At 52.6% G+C, this 14508-nt stretch overlaps 1 protein-coding gene across 1 annotated transcript in view; it reads left to right on the top strand.

Annotated features, from left to right (window-relative positions):
* The window catches only part of DMBT1 (deleted in malignant brain tumors 1), a 54446-nt gene that overhangs the window by 35212 nt on the left and 4726 nt on the right, over positions 1-14508 (top strand). The window contains 9 exon segments of the mRNA XM_067711176.1: positions 1606-1929; positions 2710-2739; positions 3344-3373; positions 4650-4973; positions 6107-6133; positions 7831-7860; positions 8122-8272; positions 10158-10366; positions 11234-11418. Coding sequence (XP_067567277.1) covers positions 1606-1929; positions 2710-2739; positions 3344-3373; positions 4650-4973; positions 6107-6133; positions 7831-7860; positions 8122-8272; positions 10158-10366; positions 11234-11418 — 1310 coding nt within the window.

The raw sequence follows: 14508 nt of genomic DNA, 5'->3' as shown, positions 1-14508 counted from the left end.
GGGCGAGTGGACGTTTGCCCCCTCTCAGTACCTGCCCTGGTCACTCTAGAGCGAGCAGACGCTTCCAGAGGAGCCATAGCACAAGGGTCCTCGGGTCTGACTCAGCGATTTAAGGACATTGTGGCTATAGTGTCTCCCCAGAGCTTTGGGTGACAGGGAGGCCTGTTCTGGGGTCATTTCTGCCTGAAAGCATTGTCTAGACCGAGAGTTATGTGTGCAGGGAGAACTGGGCTGCTTCGGGTCCCACCCCCCCCGCGGAGTCCAAAAGGGATACTTTCCCCAGAGAGCACTCAGTCAGGAGAGCGTGCTAATTGCTCCTGTGGAGCGGGGCGCCTCATCGCCATGCCTTGGACATTGGAGGGCATGGTCCGGCTCACGGCCGGCTCTCAGAACAGCCCTATTCCTCCCCCAGGCAGTGGAGAGTCTCAGACCCCACATTCCCTGATGTGAGTGACAGGTCACTAGAGCAGCCCTGACTGTAGACACCTTCTCTCTAATCCTGCTGTGCTTTCCCTTAAGGCTCGGGGACGCCCACAGCTCCTGCCAATGGTAAGCATGACTTGGATCCTGCAGACACTCCACTCATCAGGCCTGGGTGCAATTCCTGACTCTTGGTTTGAGCCTCTGAGCTCAGCACCTCATCTAATGTGGAGGGTTCCTTTCGCGTGCCAGAGTTGTGGAGAACCTTCACCTCCCAGTTGTGGCATACATTACTCAGAATGCTTTGGTTGCCAAGTGACAGGATCCCAACTCACACTCTCTGAAGTTGGGGGTGGGACTGGGGGCCGCAATGGCTTTCATAGGTCAGTGGTAGGACGGTCTTCAGGTAGATCTGGATCCAGAGTTCCAGTACAGCTTTTCCCCTGCACTTTTATTACCCCTATTTTCTAATGTTTATGGACTTCACTGTCAGCTTTCTTCCTGCCAAGGGACAGTTGTCAGCCTCAGGTGTACATCCCAGGAGGGGAGATAGTCTTTTTTTTCTAGCTTTTCAGCTGACAAGCCCTGGAAAGACTCTGAACAGCCTGCTACCTATAGATGCCTTCTTCGTAATGAAGTCCATGGGCTCTGATGATTTTCAGTGGGTGCACGGCTTGGTCAAGGGTCAGCACAATTTTGGGGTTAAAAAATGACATGAGTGAGTGCTCAGCAGAAAAGTAGTGTCTAGAATAACCTTGGGCCTGATGGAGTGGGTTCCCATGTGGGAGTGAACATCTGAAGGTGGCTCCTTGGCGGGGTCTGGGAAGCTGTCTCTGCTGGGCTCCTGCTGAAGCGGCTCAAGTTCATCCCAGTGGTCCCTGCGGATTCAGGCTGTGGGCTTCCCCTCTTCCCACCTCCTTCCCAAGCCTGGGATCAGCCACTGAATTGCTGGGCCTTGTGGGGAACCCATCAGAGAACATGCATTCCTCTGTCCACTGCCAAGGGTTCTATCAAACAGCCCCGTGGGGATAAATGATGATGACCGGGCTCAGTCAGGTCCTCCGGAAGGAAACCATTACCTTGAACTCAGAAGTCTTTCCCTGGAAGGATTCTGAATCGCGTTCGGTCCTCAGGACCTGTTCCTCTGGAAGACACAGGAGAGTGCATTTTCCCGTCTCCTTCCAGGAACTGAATCAGGATTGGCCCTGAGGCTAGTGAATGGAAGCGACAGGTGTCAGGGCCGGGTGGAGGTCCTGTACCAAGGCTCCTGGGGCACCGTGTGTGATGACAGCTGGGACACCAACGACGCCAACGTGGTTTGCAGGCAGCTGGGCTGTGGCTGGGCCATGTCGGCCCCTGGAAGTGCCCGGTATGGTCAGGGCTCAGGGCCGATCGTCCTGGATGACGTGGGCTGCTCAGGGCATGAGAGCTACCTGTGGAGCTGCCCTCACAACCCCTGGAACACACACAACTGTAGACACAGTGAGGACGCCAGTGTCGTCTGCGCAGGTTGGTCTCAAATAATCTAGGTGTCCATCTCTGGGGGAGTCGTTTCCTTCTGACAATCTGAATCCCTTTTACAGCATTTTTACATTTCTTGCTTCCTTAAATCACCTTGTCTCTCTGCTAAGAATTAGTATGAGCTTTTTGACAAGCTGCCAGGCATGTAGCTGGTGAATTGGAGCAAAGAACCAAACTGAAATGGACTTGAAGCCCTTTTTCTCCATATGCCACAGTGCAAGCCAGAGGCAAGAGAGGCTAGTTCTGTCACGAGGTCTCTGAATGGAGGTCATGGCCTAGGACTGCAGGTGCCCCAGGGTTTGGTTCCTGAGTCCGGGGCAGTAGCCCCTGCAGGGAACCGGGATGCACTGTCTAGGCAGCAGGTCTGCCGTGCGCAGGGCAGTGGCCCCTGTGTGGCCTGCCGGCCACAGCCTTGTCACCACCTACAGACAAACCTGACAGATCTCACACGGGTTTTGGACTTTGAACTAGACGCCTCAGTGTTGCTGCCTCAGTCGGCCCATAAATGCTGTGAGGCTGATGACTGGTTTGGGTCCACTCGGTCATCTAGACACAGAGCTAATCACCTTGACATCGGAAATAAGGGATGCTGGGCTGCCTGGACCTCTCAGGAGGAGCCACTTTGCGGGGTGAGGATGGCAGAGGTCCCACCCCGCGTGGCTGGGCTCAGGCATGGACTGAGCGTGTCACCTGCTCAGCGCCGTCCCCCTTTGCCCCTGTGGTGCCCCTTCTGTGCAAGGTGTCTGATCTGCCTTCTCTCTCTCCCAGGTGCCAGGCCCCAGTCCACGCGCCTGCCAGGTGAGTCCTGTGCCTCTTGACTCCGGGCTGTCCCTTCCCTCCCCACTTACCTCCACAGACTCCAGCCAGGAGCCCCAGGCGGAGCGAGTGGACGGTTGCCCCCTCTCAATACCTGCCCTGGTCACTCTAGAGCGAGCAGACGCTTCCAGAGGAGCCATAGCACAAGGGTCCTCGGGTCTGACTCAGCGATTTAAGGGCATTGTGGCTACACAGTGTCTCCCCAGAGCTTTGGGTGACAGGGAGGCCTGTTCTGGGGTCATTTCTGCCTGAAAGCATTGTCTAGACCGAGGGTTATGTGTGCAGGGAGAACTGGGCTGCTTCGGGTCCCACCCCCCCCCCGCGGAGTCCAAAAGGGATACTTTCCCCCGAGAGCACTCAGTCAGGAGAGCGTGCTAATTGCTCCTGTGGAGCGGGGCGCCTCATCGCCATGCCTTGGACATTGGAGGGCATGGTCCGGCTCACGGCCGGCTCTCAGAAAAGACCTATTCCTCCCCCAGGCAGTGGAGAGTCTCAGACCCCACATTCCCTGATGTGAGTGACAGGTCACTAGAGCAGCCCTGACTGTAGACACCTTCTCTCTAATCCTGCTGTGCTTTCCCTTCAGGCTGGTGGACGCCCACAGCTCCTACCGAAGGTAAGCCTCACTTGGATCCTGCAAAACACTCCACTCATGAGGCCTGGGTGCAATTCCTGACTCTTGGTTTGAGCCTCTGAGCTCAGCACCTCATCTAATGTGGAGGGTTCCTTTTGCGTGCCAGAGTTGTGGAGAACCTTCACCTCCCAGTTGTGGCATACATTACTCAGAATGCTTTGGTTGCCAAGTGACCGGATCCCAACTCACACTGTCTTGAGTTGGGAGTGGGACTGGGGGCCGCAATGGCTTCCATAGGTCAGTGGTAGGACGGTCTTGAGGTAGAGCTGGATCCAGAAGTTCCAGTACAGCTTTTCCCCTGCACTTTTCTTACCCCTATTTTCTCATGTTTATGGACTTCACTGTCGGCTTGCTTCCTGCCAGGGACAGGTGATAGCCACAGGTCTACAGCCCAGGAGGGGAGAGAGTACGTGTTTTTCTAGCTCTTGCGCTCACAAGCCCTGGAAGGACTCTGAACAGCCTGCTACCAATAGATTCCTTTTCCATAGTGATGTGCATGTGCCATGATGATTTTCAGCGGGTGCACGGCTTCTTCAAGAGTCAACATAAGTTTGGGGTTTAAAAATGGGATGAGTGGGCTTCCCTCGTGGCGCAGTGGTTGAGAGTCCGCCTGCCGATACAGGGGACGCGGGTTCGTGCCCCGGTCCCGGAAGATCCCACATGCTGTGAAGTGGCTAGGACCGTGAGCCATGGCCGCTGAGCCTGCGCGTCCGGAGCCTGTGCTCCGCAATGGGAGAGGCCACAACAGTGAGAGGCCCGCATAACGCAATAAAAAAAAAAAAATGACATGAGTGAGTGCTCAGCAGAAAAATAGTGTTTAGAATAACCTTGGGCCTGATGGAGTGGGTTCCCATGTGGGAGTGAACATCTGAAGGTGGTTCCTTGGCGGGGTCTGGGAAGCTGTCTCTGCTGGGCTCCTGCTACAGGGGCTCAAGTTCATCCCAGTGGTCCCTGCGGATTCAAGCTGTGGGCTTCCCCTCTTCCCACCTCCTTCCCAAGCCTGGGATCAGCCACTGAATTGCTGGGCCTTGTGGGGAGCCCATCAGAGAACATGCGTTCCTCTGTCCACTGCCAAGGGTTCTATCAAACAGCCCCGTGGGGATAAATGATGATGACCGGGCTCAGTCAGGTCCTCCGGAAGGAAAACATTACCGTGAACTCAGAAGTCTTTCCCTGGAAGGATTCTGAATCGCGTTCGGTCCTCAGGACCTGTTCCTCCGGAAGACACAGGAGAGTGCATTTTCCCGTGTCCTTCCAGGAACTGAATCAGGATTGGCCCTGAGGCTAGTGAATGGAGGTGACAGGTGTGAAGGCCGGGTCGAGGTCCTGTACCGAGGCTCCTGGGGCACAGTGTGTGATGACAGCTGGGACACCAACGACGCCGACGTGGTCTGCAGGCAGCTGGGCTGTGGCTGGGCCACGTCGGCCCCTGGAAGTGCCCGGTACGGTCAGGGCTCAGGGCCGATCGTCCTGGATAACGTGGGCTGCTCAGGGCATGAGAGCTACCTGTGGAGCTGCCCTCACAATGGCTGGAACACACACAACTGTGGACACAGCGAGGACGCCGGTGTCGTCTGCTCAGGTTGGTCTCACATAAGCTGGGTGTCCCTCTCTGGGGGTGTGGTTTCCTTCTTTCACTCTGATCCCCTCTCAAAGCATTTTCTACACTTCTCGCTTCCTTACATCACCTTGTCTCTCTGCTAAGAATTAGTATGAGCTCTTTGACAAGATGCCAGGCATGTAGCTGGTGAATTGGAACAAAGAACCAAACTGAAAGTGACTTGAAGCCCTTTTTCTCCATATGCCACAGTGCAAGCCAGAGGCAAGAGAGGCTAGTTCTGTCACGAGGTCTCTGAATGCAGGTCATGGCCTAGGACTGCAGGTGGCCCAGGAATTGGTTCCTGAGTCCTGCACGGTAGCCCCTGCAGGGAACTGGGATGCACTGTCTGGGCAGCAGGTCTGCCGTGTGCAGCGCAGTGAACCCTCGGTGGCCTGCCGGCCACAGCCTTGTCATCACCTACGGTCAGGCCTGACAGATCACACATGGGATTTGGACTTTGAACTGGACCCGTCAGTCTTGCTGCCTCAGGGGGCCCATAAATGCTGTGAGGCTGATGACTGGTTTGGGTCCACTCGGCCATCTAGCACAGAGCTAATCACTTTGACGTTGGAAATAAGTGATGTTGGGCTTCCTGGACCCCTCTGTCTGGGTGCCTGTAGAGCAGTTCCCACAGCAGTTGGAACTCCCACAACTGTGGGCACCACGTGGCCGCCAGTTTCATCTGCTCAGCTTGGCTTCCAAGTCATTGAGCTTCAATTTTAGTGTGGTTTTCTCCAGAAAAGGGCTCTTTGTGCTGGGCTCCTCTCACCCTGAACTTCCCTGAAAGATGGGCAGTTTCCCTGAATGCATCACCCATATTCCTTGGTCCCTGAATTTCTTGGGTCTGGTGTAGTACCTTTCTTAGTGGACCACCAGAGCAGAGAAGGGTGAATACAGGTTGCAACAACAAATTCCCCCCAAACCGTTTTTATTGTGGAGACTGATATATGAGTTTGAGGTTTGCTATTCAGCTCTCCTGGACAACTCCCAGGCCGCTCTTCTCACGCCCTGGAGGGTAGGGGCCAGGCACTCAGCATCTCTCTCTCAGGAACCTGCTAGGCGTGTTTCAGCACATACTGGGTGCTGAGGCTGATCGTGTTTCCTCTTTCTTGCAGGCCCAGAAATCTACTCTACTACCACAGGTGAGTCACTGCAGCGCAACCCAAGACTCCTCTCCGGAATTCTACCCTCTCGGGTTTCCAGAAATAGAAGGAGAAGAGCAGCCTCCTCCTATGGAGTGCTTTCCCTCTGAGGACTCTGGAATCTGTTTTAGTGATAAGCTGAGTCCCTCAAACTATGGCTGTTACTCATCTCTGGCTGGAGGGCCCCTCTGGTCTCCTGCCACTGCTTGCAGCCAGCGCTCCTTCAGAGACGCTGTGGGGGAAGAGGTTTGGTTTTCTGGTTGTCTCCAATGAAAATAACTCGTAGTCATTCCATAGAGAACTGTGGCCATGCTGGAAACATGGCCGAGGGACACTGCTACAAACGTTTGTCTGTTAAAGAATTCTTCACATTGAGAGCAATCCCTCAAATGATTTTTATGATACAGAGAAAAGATCTGGTGCTAAATATGTTGGGAAGTGCTATATACTCCGACCCTTTTTGGCCATTCACAGTGTTAAATTGGAATGGTCAAGGCTCTGAGAAGTCCTGCAGTAAGGAAAAGGATTTATTTTCTCCATCAAACTGATGACCATGGAATTAAAGAATGATGCAGCAATATCCTAAAATCACTTCATTTTCTTTCTAGAAACTGCAACCACTCAGAGTAACTATCATATTTCTCCACCTGACCGAGAGGGCACGGGTTCCTTCTCCCCAGCCTTGCCTGCTGGTCCCCGAGCTGCAGTCACGGTGCTCGCTCTCCAAAGCGTTTGCCTCTCCTGCCTTTCCTGGCACGTGGCAACGCCTGCAGCTGATGTCCCAGCCCCAGGAGGGCTGGGCCTCTCTTTAGGCTCCTCTTTGCCCTTTAGTAGCCTGGCCAGCCTAAGATTCGGATCTCTGGTCAGTCCCTAGGCGAGGCTGCCCCCCCTCCCCCGTGTAGATCCCACCCCTCCCCTTGGACACTAGACCCCGGTCAGCGCTGGCTGGCTGGAGCCCGCTTCATCTCGGAGCTCAGTGTGTGATCAGCAAGAGCTCCTGACTGGCTGCTCTCGAGCTGCTGCTGAGCTCCCCCTCTCCCCCCACCCCTGAGACCTTTCCTCTCCGTCCCACCCTCCCCTCCTCCCCACCTGGCTTCCTGAAGCCGCAGCAGCTTCAGGCTGCCCCTCCCCTCTGATCCATTCTCTGCAGTGCAGCTAGGGGCATCTTCACAAGATGCCAAGGTCAGTCCCAGTCTCAGGGACTGATTCCTCAGGGCCTTCTGATCACAGATCCTCACTGCTCAGGACAACCTCTAGGGCTCTGCACAGTTCTCTCCTAGTTCCCGCCATCCCTCCTGTCCCTGCTGCATGCACACTGAGGTTCCCCAAATGTGCCGCGTACACCTAGGTTCCTTGGCACACACTGTTCTCTCTGCCTGGAACACCCTTTCTCCCTTTCTGCCTTGCCTCCCTGATTATCCAACCCCCTTTCCCTGCTCAGTCTGGGTCAGGAGCCAAAGCTCCAGGCTCCCACCACCTCCTGGGCTTTGCTCCATCGCAGTCCCAGCCCATGACGCTGGGATTTGCTCTTTTCCATCCTCTCCTCCAGGCTGTGTGGTCCCTGAGGGCAAGGCCTGTATCCAGCATTCACTGTGAACCCAGGGTTGGCGCATTTCCAGGCACAGAGCCAGCAAGGACTCAACAGTTGTGTCAAGGGTACCAGGGAACTGATCATTATGTTTTCTCTTTGTCAACAGATCCTGTTTCCACCCCCACCCGCCCAGCCAGTAAGTTCTGAGCTCCCTGACAAGTCCCCTTTCCCTTCTCCTCAGTGACAGGGACACCGGGGAGGGATGAGGAGAATGGTGAGGAGATGTTTTCCCTAAGGACAGTCTCTGTGGAGGGACGCCCCACTGACCATCAGTGTGTAGCTGGGGTCTAGGCACCGCCTGGTGGGTTTCTGTCTTGGGAATTGCTTAAAAAATCTCCCCCAGGTGACTGTGCAGTGTGCATTGTGGGTCATCAGTATTTCCATTTTATCCCAACAGCAAATTATTCCTGTGGAGGCTTCGTGTCCCAACCTTCAGGGAGCTTTTCCAGCCCATTCTACCCTGGGAAGTATGCGAACAATGCCAAGTGCGTGTGGGACATCGAAGTTCAGAACAACTACCGTGTGACTCTGGTCTTCAGAGACGTCCAGTAAGTGTGTGCGAGGGACCTTGCAGACATGTAGAAGGGGATAAATGGTACCTAGCACTTCAGGAGAGATGTTTGCCCCGTTGACATTTTTTCTTATGGGTTCCATTTTCGACCGAGCACAGAGGTGGCACCAGGACCAGAGCAACTGGTTTCAAGTTGCACCTATGTCACTAATTTCCTGTGTGACCACGGGAAATCACTTAATTCGCCTTAGCCTCAAGAGAGGAGAATAAAATAACTGCTTTCCTACCCTTGCTGGTTACTGGGAGGGTCACGAGAAATATATGAAAATACTTGGACAATGTTATCCAGTGGGATTATTGTTAGGAGTAATAATAATTATTATTATTACAATATTCATTATAATAGTAATAATAATAATTGTTAGGCGTATAATAACAAGAATCCTATTAACAACCACACCAGTTTTTCTGAACCCTTTTCGCTCTGCTCCCTCCTTTTTTTGGGTGAGTTGCGGGCAGAGGAGGAGAAACCCTGCAGCAGAGGTTAGGTTATCTGTTCCTCATCCAATGAAGAGTGGGAATCCTTGTTTTAAGTGGAGGAGGCTTCATCAGAATGGCAGTGGTACATGATTGGTTCAAGGAGGGGTGACCACAGCGAGTCACCAGTAGTTTCTAGAGTCCTGGGAAGGGGCGTCCATAATTTCTCCTCTAACAGCCACCACCGAACAAAGTAGTTTTCTCTCTTGGTTGCAGTGGCCTTGGGAGTCTCTGCCTTAGAAATTTGTGTGGGGTTTTGAGAAAGGTACAATATTATTTTAATCTCTTCATCATTACAATTCATACTGGATTGTGGGGACTGTATGAAATCCTTTGGAGGAAGGTTGACCGTGACTGGCTCTGAGTCAGCGTCTTAATAACAATGACCACCATTTGTGACATTTTATGAAGCACTTCTCCATATATTACATTGTTTGAGCCTCACGACGGCTTTCTTCAGTATACATGGGTAGGGAGATTTCACCTTCGTAAATAAGAAACCTGAGCTGCAGAGAGGCTATTTGACTTGCCCAGTATTTTTTTGTTCAATTATTTGTTTCTATCACTATGAATTCATGGATTTTAAAAAATTCTATGGGAAACTGGGGTCTTTTTGATCAAAGAAAAAGTCTAAGGTAGGATGTGATCCTTTCTCATGTGATGCAAAAGGCTGTCAGGAGAGGGGCTGTAGATCTCATATGTGTGACCCCAAAAGGCAGGACTAGAACCATGTATGGAGGTCATGGGAAGATGAGTCTCCGCCCGATTTAAGAAAGTCTCACAAACTGGTGGTGACCAGTGAGGAGAGGGACTGGAGGAGGGACGGTACAGGGGTAGGGGATTAAGAGGTAGAAACTATTATGTATAAAATAAGCTGCAAGGATACATTGTATCAATACAGTGCAGGGAATATAGCCAATATTTTATAATAACTATAAATGGAGTATAACCTTTAAACATTGTGAATCACTATATTGTACACCCGTAACTTGTATAATATTGTACATCAACTATACTTCAATAAAAAAGGAAATCCATTACTTTCAATTATTAATTTTGTCACAGTTTCTGGCTTAGAGGTGTGATGCCTCTCACGGAGATCAGACCCCCTGCAACAAATCCTGGTTAAAAGTGAAGCCAGATCCCTGGTGGCGCAGTGTTTGGGAGTCCGCCTGCCGATGCAGGGGACGCGGGTTCGTGCCCCGGTCCAGGAAGATCCCACGTGCCGCGGAGCGGCTGGGCCCGTGAGCCATGGCCGCTGAGCCTGCGCGTCCGGAGCCTGTGTTCCGCAACGGGAGAGGCCACAGCAGTGAGAGGCCCGCGTACACGCAAAAAAAAAAAAAAAAAAAAAAGTGAAGCCAGAACTGTGTGCTGTGTCTCCGCAGGCTTGAAGGCGGCTGTAACTACGATTATATTGAAGTGTTTGACGGCCCTTACCACAGCTCCCCTCTGCTCGCCCGGGTTTGTGATGGGGCAAGGGGCTCCTTCACCTCGTCATCCAACTTCATGTCCATTCGCTTCATCAGCGACGGCAGCGTCAAGATGAGAGGGTTCCAGGCTGAATACTACTCCAGCCTTTCCCCTGGGAGCACAAGTAAGTCCCCGTCTGTCTGGGTGGTGCCCCTCGGAGTGACTTCTGCTGCTCAGCCATCCCATGACTGTGAGATGAGAAGTGATGGCCGCCTTTTCAGGTCACCAAGGCTCGATCCGGTGCAGAAAGGGGCCAAGGGCAGTGGGTCTTGGGACTCTGGCTCCCAGACATGGCCGATGGGTGGCGCGTTGGCCTTTCTGTGGTCAGCAGAGATGAAGTAGAAGGGCAACGTGTTGCTTTCAACAGATAGTGAGATGTCAGTGTCAAGGGCAGAGGGGATCACCTGGCTTGAGGCCTTGTGGCCTTCCCAGAGTGTGGGACACTGTGACCTTGTCCTGAGACCTAGCACATTCGGCTGCTGCCTGAAGACGGTCTGAGCTGGCCGCTCAGCCTCGTCCAGCAGAGGCTGATGGCCACGGTTTGAGCTGTTAAGTGGACTGATGTACAGATTGGCCAGGGGCCGGGCAAGGTGAGGTACTGGCTCTCTTTAAAATCCTGAGGTCAGGACTTTAAGCACCGACCTGCCCCTTAGCTAAAGGACCTATGTTTACGTCCATAGCTAAGGATGTTGATTTTCCGACATCCCCTCAATTCAACCCGAGCGTTACTTTACTATATGGATAAGCGGCAACTTAGCAAAACATTTTGCTTTTTTCACACCCTGCCTTCACTTCTCCATCAGAGAAATCCTAGTCCCTGGGCCCTCAAGGGGTCTCATGAGAGTGAAACTGACTTGAGCCCCAGGGCACCTGGCGTGGTGGTGAGCTGTGTCCGCAGGCAGACCATCTACCAGCCATCTCAATCTCTGCACCTTCCTGTGGGCTTGGGGGGGCGCTGACACTGACCGCACTGTCTGCCCTTGGCCCCCAGAGCTGCTTTGCCTGCAGAATCACATGCGAGCCAGTGTGAGCGTGGGCTACCTCCAGTCCCTGGGCTACTCTGCCAGGGACCTTGTCATTCCCGGCTGGAACAGGAACTACCGGTGTCGGCCCCAGATTACTTCGAGCCAGGTGACCTTCACAGTTCCCTACTCTGGCTGTGGCACCATCGAGCAGGTAAGCCTGGAGCTTCTTCCTCTCCCTCCTGCTGAGCCAGCTTTCTTACAGTGCCCTGCGCTGTGCTTTTTGAATTCTGGGGACCCAGAAAACACGATTATGGTATAACCAGAACGTAATCGGGCTGAAGATACAAAGCCGTCCCTTGGTGCCGTGACGCAGCTGCAGCCGTGTCCAAATAGAAGGAAGGAAAGTCAGTGGGGAGGTTTTCCCACACTGTCCATCAGAGAGGGTGCCTGGCAGGCTGCTATCACTTCGGCAAGAGCGATAGCAGCTCCCAGGGCCAGCTCCAGGTTCTGAAGGGCCTGGAGCTGATACAGGTTGGTGTTGGGGTGGGCAAGAGAGGCAGGTGCCTCGTTCATGGAAAGAATGCAAGCATATCTTAGTTTTAGAAATCTTACAAAAGCACATGGCTGAGCCAGTGCATTGCTGAGCCCCGGAAGAGCCTGTGCAGGGGGGCCCTGAAGCTTAACCTCCATTAGCTTCACAGTAAATTGGCCTCTGCAGCTATCGTTTGTTGAGCTGTCACCACCTGGGGTGACCAGTTGTCTTGGTTGACCTGGGACTTTGCAGATTTTAGCATGGAGAAATCTCATGTCCCAGGAAACTCCTTAATCCTGTCCCCCTACAAGTGGCAGACACTGAGATTAGTCTGTGTCAAACTCCCCCAAATCCCCACCAAGATGAGGCAAGTCTCCCCTCATTGTCATCCTGCTTGAAAAACAGGGAGACTGGGCTTTGAGGGGTCAAGCAGGTTGCTGAAAGCTACTTAGCCAGGAAGCGGTAGGGCCAACGCCAGACTCTGAGAATCTCAAAAATGTGGCACTGAGTGAAAGAAGCCAGGCGCTACCCACCCTGTGATGTCATTTCTATGAAATCTGTGTACATAGTGAGCCGACCTGGTGGGAGGGGACTGCCTGCAAAGGGGCAGGATGGAGCTGTTTGAATTAATGGGAGTGTTGGGTCTTTTACTGTCAAACCCCACCGCATGGTAAACTTAGAGTTGTTGCATTTCATTGTATGTAAATTCATTTAAAGCTCTGCACTCTAAGTTCTGAATTTTTGGCTGACACCTAAGTAATCACTTCAAGATTTTGTCTGTCAGGGAACAGACACAGTGCAAATACTTTTATTAGGTTAGGACCGCAGTATAAATATACAGCACAAAAGGCTCAAATACGTACAATGTGTGTGACACACGCGATCAGAGGGTTTGCCCGTCACCAAAGACGCACCGTACATTTGCCGCGTGCCCGGCTAGGTGCTATGAGCGTGTGTTCGTTACCTGGCAAGGTCACAGGGAACCGTGAGAGCGGGAGGGGACGCTCGTTTAGCTAACCAGGTGGGCCTGTCAGCCACAGGTGGGTGCCTGGGCCCGAGGGTCTGCCGTTGCCACTGTGGCCCCCCAGCTCCCATTGGACAGTCCCTACAGACACCAGATCTCCTTCTGATAGGAGCTGAGCGGGTCAGGGAGGCTTACATGCAGAGGAGGGTACAGATGGGTCACGCCCTGCAAACGTTCTAGTCGACCTGGCTTTTACATTTCGCGCTGTCAGTCAATCGTGTTGGATTCTGGTTTGTCCTGAGTTTAGTCAGTGGGAATCAGTCTGCCAAAGGTGACCCACCCCTCCCAGTTCCAAATATGCAGCCTGGAGCCTCTGACATCTGAGCCCTCCTATCTGTGTTCCTTCATCTCCAATAGGAGCTGCCCCAGCCACGGGCCAGCCCTGGTCTTCTAACCTGGCTGGTCATGGGCAGCACAGGCTACATTCTGATTCCTCTGCTTACTTAAATACCTGTATCCCCTAGTAAACCGTGCCTCCAGGGCAGGCCAATGTTTCATTCGTCTATGCAACTGCGAGTGCCCCTGGTGTGGAGCCTAAGCCTTTATAATCATATTATTAGGGACTAGTATGCGTGCCAGGCACTGAACTAAGAGTTCCACGAGACTTTCAAAATTCCCGACACAACTTTTATTCCCATTTAATTGTGAGGAAACGGAAGTTTGCAGAGGTTAAGCCACTTGCCCTAGGCCACATGATCATGAACTGTGGAGCTGGCATTCAAAGGCAGGACGGTATGATCCGTAGCTGGGACTTTCTGCATCTCCTCCAGGTGCCCCGTTTAGTGAGTGTCTGACGAACGTTGGCTCGTGTGTCTGAATAGGCAAGGTCTCCCCACCACAGGAGTGGGATGCCAGGCGGAAGAGGCCAGGTCTCTATGGGATAGCCATTGACATGTCTGCCGGACTCCCACTCCATCCCAAGTGCCTTGTACGCTGAGCAGACGTCTAATAATGAATTTTAATTTAAAATCAGAACAGCTTCTGATGATCAAGAAATACACCGGCACCCCACTTTCATTGTTTGACGTGCATTCAGAATCTAGCTTGACCGCGGAAACCACAGGCAGATGTGGATTCAAGAACACTGTCATGTGAATATACAGAGTTCAACTGAAGGCACCTCAGCTTGTCTTTGAAGGAGTAACAGGGTGGCAACATTTATATGGTTTATTGCGATAACCACTGGCACTCCAATATAAAGCTCCCCCCGCTTTTTTAAAGAAAATATAATATACTTCCCATGAAGGAATGGAAGGCATAGAGCCCATCCTAGGCCCTTTGCCAGACCTGAGTCCAAAGTGCGGGCTCTGGCGCCCCCTGCAGGCCAGAGCCTCCCTCTGACGGGAGAAAAGGGAAACCCACGGTCAGAGAGTAGGCAAGGGTCCCAGGGTGGCAAGACCACTTTAGATAGTTGTTAAACTTGTCTCTTTTCACATGTCTTTCTGGAAGGGACAAACTCAGAGCTGAATTTTGCAACTTTAGACATGAAGTTAAAGCCTCTCCGACACATGCTGCTCTAAAGAATAATTATATTTAGTTGTACAAGTGCTGGCTTCAGAAGGGAACTTGTCTGATTTCCCAAATGGCCAGGAATGAACTTTTGCTCCTGACAGGGTATATAACTAAATGTCATATGACATTTAGTGACAGTGACAAACTTGCTTTTTTTTTTTTTTTTTTTTGCGGTACGTGGACCTCTCACTGTTGTGGCCCCTCCCGTTGCGGAGCACAGGCTCCGGACGTGC

This window comes from Pseudorca crassidens, chromosome 16, assembly GCF_039906515.1.
Source record: "Pseudorca crassidens isolate mPseCra1 chromosome 16, mPseCra1.hap1, whole genome shotgun sequence".
Lineage (NCBI taxonomy): Eukaryota > Metazoa > Chordata > Mammalia > Artiodactyla > Delphinidae > Pseudorca > Pseudorca crassidens.
Note: the sequence above shows the minus strand (reverse complement) of the source record. Positions and strands in the feature narration are given on the sequence as shown.